The sequence below is a fragment of the Berghia stephanieae genome, chromosome 2, assembly GCF_034508935.2.
Source record: "Berghia stephanieae isolate SIO BIC M18660-M18661 chromosome 2, UCSD_Bste_1.3, whole genome shotgun sequence".
Classification (NCBI taxonomy): domain Eukaryota; kingdom Metazoa; phylum Mollusca; class Gastropoda; order Nudibranchia; family Aeolidiidae; genus Berghia; species Berghia stephanieae.
This window is the reverse complement of record NC_088361.1, coordinates 46,847,773-46,858,751: the sequence shown is the minus strand read 5'-3', so window position 1 is coordinate 46,858,751 and position 10,979 is coordinate 46,847,773. Positions and strand designations below refer to the sequence as shown.

The 10,979-nt window shown below is 34.9% G+C and overlaps 1 protein-coding gene across 1 annotated transcript in view; it reads left to right on the top strand.

The window, feature by feature from the left end:
• Positions 1 to 1,998: 1,998 nt before the first annotated feature.
• The window catches only part of LOC144965021 (uncharacterized), a 48,130-nt gene continuing 39,149 nt past the window's right edge, over positions 1,999 to 10,979 (top strand). Inside the window, exon 1 of the mRNA XM_078899880.1 lies at positions 1,999 to 2,151. Coding sequence (XP_078756006.1) covers positions 2,110 to 2,151 — 42 coding nt within the window. The 5' untranslated portion in view covers positions 1,999 to 2,109. The remainder of the gene's footprint in view (positions 2,152 to 10,979) is intronic.

The window sequence follows — 10,979 nt, the reverse complement described above, 5'->3', positions numbered from 1 at the left end:
CTTTCACCGTTGTAGTCGTCGTCATAGTAATGGTAGTAATAGAAGTAGTGATAGTAGAAGTTGTAGTAATAGTAGTAGTAGTAGTAGTAGTAGTAGTAGTAGTAGTAGTAGTAGTAGTAGTAGTAGTAGTAGTAGTAGTAGTAGTAGTAGTAGTAGTAGTAGAAGTAGCAGTAGTAGTAAAAGAAGTATAATAGATTGATAGTTGAATGGATTGATGACCAAGTTGATCGACCATGAAGTTCATGCTTTCATCACACCCTCGCAGCATTTTGTTTATTTATTTTTATCTAATTTTTGCTAACAATAACAACGCGTCTGTTCTGTCCCGAAATGCCAATGTTTACTGTTTTCTCATATAATTTTATGCTGCCAGTTTTCTGGAAACCCCGTATATCGTCAGTCTCTCTCTATTCTCGATTCATCCGATAACTGCTGACCATATCCAATTCAATGGCGGCGATAAGCCACTAAAAAGTGGCTGTTGCCCGGTCTGCCTCCTAGTCTGTGGGCAGCCCTAAGACACGGCCGTTCCGTTAGCAGTAATAGTCAACCGCGTGCTTTCTACTCTGTCCCTCCTTCATTTTCACCTTACAAAACATAATATAAGTTAAATTGGACACTCAGATGCCTGGAGCTGTGGACTGAACGTACTGAACACAACTTAATAAATCAGCTATTTAAAAACAATATTAAAAAAAAATAAAAAGATATGTTGAGAAGTAAAGTATGTAAGATGCAAACACACGCTGATACAGACCATTCTCTTTTCTTTCTTTCTTTCTTTTTTTTAAAAAAATCTTCTTCAAATAAATTTAAAAAAAACAACAACTTGTAAACAACAACAACAGCACACAAACACTTGAGCTTTTATTTTTATAGAGCACAGTATCCACTAAACGTACCCAAAGCACATCACAATATGTTCAAAGCCAATAACAACCCTTAGCATGACTTAAGTTTGAGAGGCGCTATGCTATTGCTATTTGATTTGCTTTGTTTGTTTGTTTTTCTACAGAGACAATCCTGTTACCGGTCAGGGATGTGGGTAAAGAGCTTTTCCCAAGAACTCATCTTTGCGTCATCTACAGCGCGTCTTTTTTTTTTTAAATTTATATATAAATGTAGTTTTATTTTTACGAAAGAGACAACACTATTAAAAGTCAGGTACTGATTTTGCACTTGAGTATAATGAGAAAACGTAAGTTAAGATTTTTTCACGACTCAACTTTGCAACAAATAAACATTAAAGCTACTTTTGCTTCCTTGACTCATAATTAAATATTCACGAAAATGCGAAATTGATTTGGGAATTAATGTCTCATGACCATTAGACAATTCACCTTTATAGTAGGACATAAAATCGGCTGACCCCCCCCCCCCCCCCCCCCCCCCCCCGCTAAAAACAGCTTTGTACTTATATTCACTATTCACATTTTTCGTCAAATGCGCCTTTTATTTCAACATCACACCGACATATTTAAATCGGGATTGATGTATCAGCATCTGATGAATAATTAAAGATAAAACTGATCTATACTATAGGTATAAACAGTTTGAAAACTGTTCTTAAAGCCTCGTCACCAGGTAGTGCATTACCAAATGTTCTGCATCAGCCGGGTGATGGAACAGAAGGTATGATTTTCATATGAGTATATAGATAGATTCTGTTGAGAGAGAGAGAGAGAGAGAGAGAGAGAGAGAGAGAGAGAGAGAGAGAGAGAGAGAGAGAGAGAGAGAGAGAGAGAGAGAGAGAGAGAGAGAGAGAGATTTTCATTATAAGACTGTTTAATATAGACGTTTTTCTTTCCTATAGTTCTAACATTTGGGCTTTAAATCCCCCTTTCAGCAGGACTGTTAAAGAAGTAAATTTAAAAAGCAGAATTGAAACCCAAACATTTATTTAGAAATAGAGAAGAAAAAGTGCGCAACAAGGCTTTTTTTCGCCTCTCACAAACCGCCTCATTCAGTGAACGTCGAATGAAAATAAAGTCACATGACCTTCTCGTCTAAAAGTGTCAAATTCCAATATGGCGGCACCTGTGCACTGGCAACTTTGTTGACTTCCCCTTTACATGAGAACTTGACAAACTTGATGAACTGCAAATTAAAATGCGTATTGGTGCCCTTTCTGTTCTAGAGCTTGACGATGAGGTCAGTCTTATGATAATTAATTCGTTTAGCAAGAGAGTTCACTCAAAACCAAAGCAGGTGCACTTGACTTGCGACTTTTTCTCATCGCTGTGATTATCCCCAGACACCTGTCTGGGGATAATAAAAATTTGTTATCCCCAGACACCTGTCTGGGGATAACGAATTTTCATTATCCCCAGACGCATATTTGAAACTCCGCTCTTTTAAACAATCATCCACATTCCAGAATATGGAATGTTTCCAGATGCACATAGAAATAAGGAAAGTTAATAAAATATCTATAAAAACATAAAATTAACCAACATTAAAATCAGTTCTTACTACATATACATAATATGCGTCGACTTCGAAGTGGGTGTCATGGCCGAATGGTTTAGTCGTCTGCCCTGGAAGTTTGACCATAATCGACGTTGTGGGTTCGAATCCTGGTAACGTCACTTTTTTTTTTTTTTTTTTTAAATATCGTCTTCTTTTTACAGTACGTTGAAAGGGATAAATGTCCCATCCATCCTCCCCCCACCTCTTTTTTTTATTATTAAACTCTCTCTCTCTCTCTCTCTCTTGTTTTTTTCTAGTTTCTAGCAAATATATTCGTCCCCACTCCGATCTCAAATAGTGTCTTAAAAGAATAAATAATTAAAAAGCAAACAAACAGAAATATTCAGAGAGCGACCAAATGGTCAGATAGAGGAGAAAAAACAAAACAATAATTGTTTTAAAAATAAAAACAATAATTGTTTTAAAAATAAAAACAATTTAAGAAATTCATGCTCAGAAACGGAACATTTACATAAAGGTTTAGCAAACAAAAAACTCTAAGGTTTAGGTCAAAATATATAAAAAAAAAAGAGAGAGATTTCCCTCGGAGCAGGGAATAGTGTTAACAATAATAATAATAATAATAATAATAATAATAATAATAATAATAATAATAATAATAATAATAATAATAACAATTATAATAATAATAATAATAATAATAATAATAATAGTAATAGTATGATAATAAGAGTATTAATAATAAAAATAATACTATTATTGATAATAATATAATAATGATTATGATGGTAATAATAATAATAATAATAACAAATATTACAATTATTATTATTATTATTATTATTATTATTATTATTATTATTATTATTATTATTATTATTATTATTATTATTATTATTATCATTGACCAAAACAAAACAAAAAAAACAATAATAGATCTAGAGCAAATTAAATAATGAAATAATATTATCGGAGAAATAAAAAATTCAACTGATTAAAAAAAAACTCTTGCTCGGAACTCGGAACAAAAGTGAAAACAATGAAAATCAATTGGGAAGAAAGAAAGAAAAGTAAAAAAAAAAAAAAAAAAAAAAAAAAAAAATGAGTGGGGGGGGGGGGGGGGGGGGGGGGGGGGGGGGGGCGGTCGCGACTGGGTCGAATCTGTGCAGCTAAAAGGAGTAAAATGAAAGGTGGCCTTACCCACTGAGCTGCCTATCCACACCGCTATCGGAATATTTTAAATTCATATATGAGTGTGAGCTAAACATATTTCCACCATTTTTGCTTCCTTGTTTTGGTAGGTTATTTTCATCTCTGATTCGAATAAAAATATGTTGTTGGATCTAGTTTTGTGGACGTGTGATACTAAATTGTATTGTCTTGTGCGGAGCAGACAGGAAAATAACAGGTGTGGGTTTTGGGCTTTGGGGCGAACAACACCATGGCCTAGGAATTCGTCCGCGACATAAAAATTATTCCCGGTCGTCCCCAAAATTGTGGCCAGAATGAGCAAATTATAGAAACAAAGAGATGATCAATAAAGTTAACAGGTAGGTTGGTAATGAAAATTTAAATGGTTGGTGGACTATGAACAGATTTGATGATTAACAACTTTCTTCCTGGTTGAAAATAAAAAGTCGAATTGCCAGTTTGACGTTTTCAGATCAAAGTAACAAAAGAAATTTAATTGATCCATTTGCTGTAAAATATTTTTTTTAAAAGAGCTGGATTTGACATTTGATCACTATTTACTTTCATCTTGTGTTAAATATCACTTGATATATTAACTGTTTTGGGACACAACCACTAGTATTTTTTCCAGAATATTTGGTATTTTTCACGCCTAGTTTGGCATTTTGCATAAAATCTTTCTGCCCACTTGCTGCATGCATCTGGGGATAGTATCCTCAGACAGGTGTCTGGGGATAACAAAAATTGGTTATCCCCAGACACCTGTCTGGGGATAACGAATTTTTATTATCCCCAGACAGGCGTCTGGGAATAATGACAGCCTTTTCTCATACATGCAAGTCACCCCAAGTCAAGTGTCAGTGTCAACAGTAAAAAAAGTAGAAAGGCACATCATGAGCAGTGAAAGGAGTGGCATTTTTACAAAGTTGTCGAGACCTGCTGAAGATTTGGCAAACTGTTCGACCGTGATATAATTTTTCAACATCAAAATTTAATATTGTCTTATCAGCAGTGTACAAGTTGTACAAGTCGTTTTTTCTTCACTTCAACTTCAATCAGTTTTCCAGAAGTTTTCACACATGCATGAATGAATGAGAAAATTACTGTGTTGATATATAAAGATAGCGAGCCATCTAACATCTGAACCTGTTTTGTTTTGTTTTCAATTTTGAAATAAATAAAGGGAGTGACTATTCTCATCCCCCCTAGTCTAGGATGCTAGTCTTCATAGTCCACAATTGTTGTATGTTTAATCCAAAGGTTGTAATGCAGTAATTTGTTAAGTTTCTTGTCACAAGTTGCACAATTAAAAAAAAAAAATCAATCAAATCCAAATCGCAAAAAGCCGGCGACGTTTTTTTCGGTAATCCAATCGGCCGGGGGGGGGGGGTATGAGAATAGAGGCAGCCATAAATATAAGGTGAAAGAGAGAAAGATAAAATTCAGAAGCAAAATGATTTAGTCTAGATAGTCTCCGTTTTGGTCTCACATGTTTACTTATTTATACTAGACTTACTTATATTCTATATATATTAAAAACGCTATTGATTTACTGTTTTAAAATGAAAGCTTCTTTATGACGTGACATTCATATTTATGGGAGACCTTCCGAAAGCTCCTACATCCCCAGTATTCTTTTTTTAAAAATAATGTTCTAGTGGGGGTTTGGGAGGTGGGGGGGGGGGGGGGGGGGTGACTTTTAAAAAAATATTTATCATTGGGAATTATATACAAGATAAATTTTCTAGAGTTCTGGACTCAGTATCTTTGTCAATGTCAAGACAAAAATAAAGAAAAGTTTTTAGTTTTTGTTTTAGATTAAATCAAGAGTCATCTGTTTCCAATTCTTTCCACTAAAAACAAAGCTGTTTTCAAATCGTTCATAAATTATGTATGATGTGGAGAAACATTTTCAGCAGTAAAATACAAAGTTTAATTATTGAAGCAGTTCTTTAAAGTTAAAGAGCAGAATTTAGGTCACATCTACCATTACATTATCATTACCAGTACTTTCATCATCATCATCATAATCCGTATTGTTATTATTACTACAGCACTGCATTAATGAATATGCAACAAATATATCAAAACCACCGTTTTTAGTTGTTTTTTATCGACAGTCGACATAAACATTTCTTTTAGATATATATTATATTGTTTGTGGCATCATGTTGTTTTAAAAAATATATTTTGATGACGCCACTAACCAAAGAACATGTTCAAATTGGTGTCTTCACATTTCAATAAAAACCTATGAATCTGTCCTCTGTCCTCTTCCCCTTCAAAAAGAAAAACAATTAAAAACCCAAAACATAAAATTTCTGGCACAAACATGCTCAATGAGCCCTGCAATATTGAGTCGTCAGGAAAAGCTCTTTTCTCAAGTTTTTTTCACCATAGGTATAGAACGAGTACTTGACAGATATTAGCATTGTCTCTTTCAAGAAGAAATTTGTAGTTAATAATAATGGCTGAATGTCTTTCGCGTGTATAATATATACTTTGTTATCTGTCCTTTGAATTTTGTTGTCGTAAGAATTGTTTGTGTTGCTTTTAGAATTTTGTCATGAATAATGTTATGAGATATAATTTGTTTCTGCTGGCTTTGGACCTGTGTGAAGTGCCTTGAGCATATTTAGGAACCCGTGCCAGGTGGTTTGAGAAATCAATAACAAGTCAGGGGAAAAAACCCCAAAAGAAAACAGTCCATAAGAAAGTGACAATTGAAAATCTTTACATAGTGACCCTCCTTGCCAGGAGTCTGATATGTCAACATGTTAAAAATATTCCATCACCATTTCTAACTTCCTCAAGCAACACTTGTCAAAGATACAAAGCAGCCTTATAGGGGGAGAAAAGACTAACCAATATATCAGCGGTTGATAATAAGAGAAACCTCCTGCATGATGACCTTGCACCTGCAGGATTAAAAGTCAAGAGAAGGAAGTTGTAATTGGACTCTTCAATGCTGATGAAATGAGCGAGAAAGCTGAGTTTGAGAATGCAAGTACTGCACACTCCTGAATGTGAAGAGCAATACTCTTTGTGCGGCTATGTGGTCTAATGGTATGACACTCGCTTTCGGATCAGGTCTTGGGGTAGAGCCTCGCTCAGCGCATAGTTGAGTCCTTGGAAAAGGCTCTTTGCTCACATTCTCTCACTGTGTAAAATGAATACCTGGCCGTTAACAGCGTTGTCTCTGTCCAAAAAATGCAGAATCGCCTAACAGGCGTCATGTCTTATCCTACATGTTATGTGTTGCTGTTGGCCAGGGACCCCTTGTAAAGCACTTTGAGCACTTTCAGTTGATATTGCGCTATATAAAAGCTCAAATTTTTTTTTTTTCTTTGAAGAGATGTGAGAGAGAAGAAGCATGCAATATTCTCCATTTAGTTTGAGATTGACGAAAAAAGGAGATAGTGTTGAAGTCATTGTAGTTCCATAATTGCAAAAAAAAGTAAGTAGTTTTTCAGAGCCATTTGGCCCATGGAGCCAGAGTTTATACCGCTTTCTATAGTGTGAAACGGACAATAGCAATTGCTTGCTACCCTTTGGATAGGATGCTAGTCTATCGCAAAGTACTTTCTGCCAGATCTAACAGACCCAGCTACCCAATTGCTGCTTAGTAGATAGGGGGATCAGAAAAAATCTCAACTGCACCTGGGGTCGGTCTCAGTTCCTTTGCGTGGGAAGCGAGTGGTCTACCAACTGAGCTATTGGGAGCTTGCATTGCCCTGCACATCTTTTGTTCATTTACAGGGTTATTAATTTTAGGTTTGCCTTGATTATGTTGGGTTTTTTTTAATGCAGTTCTGGATCCACAATAATATTGTTAGGATTTATCATGACTTGGTAGGATTTTTAGAGGCAGGACATTGATGGATACCCTGCTCTAGCACTGAACCATCCGGCACTATGCTGTTTTTAGTCTCTGTTTTCATCTGGCAATAGAACTATCAGGACCCCAATGATAATAATAATATTAATAATAATAATAATAATGATAATAATAATAATGATTGTAATAATAATAAATTTAATTAAATTGAGCTTTTATATGGCACAATATCCACTGAACGTGATCAAATTGCTTTAATAATAATAATTATAATAACAATGATCATGGTGATTACGTTAATAATGATAATAATCATAATAATAATACCACCAATAAATATATAGTAAATGAAAATTACAATTGCTGTTGAACGCTCTCAGTATTTTTTAACACCCTAACATATCGTTAATAAATCATGACAACAGGTGGGATTAAGGGATGAGTCAAAACATTAATTCAGTATATGTAGTGTAGAGATTAGCAGTAGTTATGACTGTGAATGATGAGAATGAGGGAAAGTTTACAGCTGTCACACAGGAGGACAATAAAAAGTAGTAAACAAAATTGAATATTATAACAGCTTCATAAAAGCACAAAATTCCAAACAATGAATGTTTCGGGCTCAAATTTCGTCGATCTGGTTTTGTTTTTGTTTTTTTGTTTGTGTTGACTAAGGAAGGGTTTTGAGCCTGGAATATTCCATGTTTGGTATTTTGTTCTTTATTTGAAGCTGTAATATTCATTTTTGTTTATTACATTTTACAGTTTACAGCTTCTAGAAGCTTTTTTTTTTATCACTTTGACAGGATGACAATCTACAGTTTTTATTGTGTTTTGTTACCTAAAAGGGTGAAAGGTCAGCAAGAGTATGTCTGAAACAAGTAAATCTATGTGTTATTTGTTTTCGTATCTATGGTTCATCACCTCAATCTGTTTTCACTCTGAGGTCAACCTGCCTTTAGTAATACTTCCATTTTGACTTTAATTATCTTAGTCTTACTCATTCTGATATGAGACTAGATTGACGAAGTTTCTCATTTTTAAAATATTTTTTTGGAGCCGTATTTTGGCCAAATATGGATTTGGCACTTTCAAGAGGTGAGGAGTGATGCATATTGAGTAACAAATTAGGGAGCAGGCGCTGGTGCCAGATAAAAATATGGCTAGTAATAATAATAATAATAACAACAATAATACTTTATTCGTCTATTGGAAAAATTTGGAAAGATGTGTTGAAAAGACATGATAATATGTTATCAAATAATTAGGTGGTAATCAGGGGGTCTGAGGTTTGATACCCAGTTGAGAAAAAAAAGTCCTCCTTCAGAGCCATTTGACCCATAGAGCCGGAGTTTATCCCAGTTTCTATAGTGTGAAACGGACATAATAGCAATTGCTTGCTACCCTTTGGAAAGGACGATAGTCTATCGCAAAGTACTCTCCACTAGATCTAACAGATCCAACTGCCCATTTACTGCTGGGTGGATATGGGGTGTTAAATGAATTTCATGCCCTTCTTCTGTCATATGCTAATGATACCCAATTATACTGTATCCCTGGTTCAGGAAATTTGATGTATCAGACATCAAAGTGAAAAGTGCCTGGTCTCTCTCTTACTAGGTAAATGCCCTACCACTGAGCTATCCCTACCCCCCCCCCCCCCCCCCCCCCCCCCCCAACCCTTTCAATTAATAATAATAAGAAAATCACTCTCTTTGTGAAATCATCCTTAATCCAAATCATTGATCTCAAATGACAGTCCAAGAATGTACCTAAGTTGTCTATTAATAATAGAATTATTTGAATAGAAACATTCAAGAGCTTCCAAGTTGACCCATCCCTTTTCCATTTCTTGTTTCCCGTATACTAGAGCATTAACTAACTAAAGCATTTATATAGGGCAATATCCACTAAATGGGCTGAAAGTGCTTTAAAAAGGGCCCCTGACCAACAGCAACACGTAATATATAGAGCGAGACATGACGCCTGTTAACGGCCAGTTACTCATTTACACCTGAGGACGGTGAGAGAATGAGTAAAGAGCCTTTTCTAAGGACTCAACTATTCGCTGAGTGAGGCTCAAACCCAGGACCTTCTGATCCGAAAGCGAGTGTCATACCACAAGACCACATAGTCGATAAAATCTCTGGTGGCTCCATAGGCCCTTATGGCTATTGAAGACTACTTGTAATAATTGAAAAAAATAATAATTATAATGCCAAGCTATCATACTCAAAATATCTAAAAATAACAAATGAATCTTCGAGCAAGAGTAAACAATAACCCAATTCTTGTCCAGATTAGCCCACCCAGTCAAGGTTGGATGACCGTATTCCGTGTTGACTGTGGGCCATTGTTGGTGGCCACCGGTGCCAAAGCTGTGTTATAATTATAAGAGGATTAAACGTGTAGTGTGGCATTCCAATCAGACTGTGTCATAAGTGGTTTACTGGTCACCCCCGACAAGCACTCGGGGAAATATATGGTACTATTTACTTCAGTCCACTTTGCATAATCGCACATATTTGGGCATTGGGGCAAATTGTGACGAGTGGTCTTAAAACGGTATTATCTTATCTAATGGTGATTTCAATTTGTTCAATTTGAGTTTTAAACATGAACTATTAAATTTGAGTTGATATATATATATATATATATATATATATATATATATATATATATATATATATATATATATATATATATATATATATATATATATATATATATGAGCCAAGGTCAAAAGGTGCAGATTTTTTTTCTCTAAATAAAAGTGACATAATATCCATTTATGTTTCTATATATGTAGCAAAAACCCTGTACTTCATGAATCAAAGGCCCTTTAGATAACATTACGGTCTAACGCAGCATAATAACGTCAACAATGCCTATAGGTTGCTTATATATATATAAATTCTGTCATTTGGGAGAGTATACTTTCTTGCTTTTAAACTATAAAAAAAAAAATAGAAAAGAAAAGAGAGAAAAATTCAAATTCTGATCATTTTGGCTATAAACTCTCTTTTCTTCATCTGCTGGTCTCGATAGCTCAGTCAGTAGCACACTGGCTTCTCTACAAGTGGATCTGGATTGATCCTGGGTGAAGTCAAGATTTTTCTCTGACACCCCTGTCCACCCAGCAGTGATTGGGTAGCTGAGTCTGTTAGATAAGGTGGAGAGTACTTTGTGATTAATTAGCATCCCATCCAAAGGGTAGCAAGAAATGCTGCAGCCTGTTTAAAGTCATATAAACAATGGTAAAGCTGGTTCCGTGAACCTTTTTTGTTTTTCTTCATCCAGTTTGTTCCAACAAAATATGAGATAAATACTATGGGTCACATTCACAGTTTTTCAGTTAAGTGGAGAAGCTATAGAGAAAAAACAAAAACAATAAAAAACCCAACTTATTTTCTTGAGTAAATGTAGCACATAAACAGAGTCGCTATTATCCAATGTGTAATAAAGTGGACTGAACTGTAGTTACTCTAGCTGGTACTCGTAAATACTCTGATGATTGGGA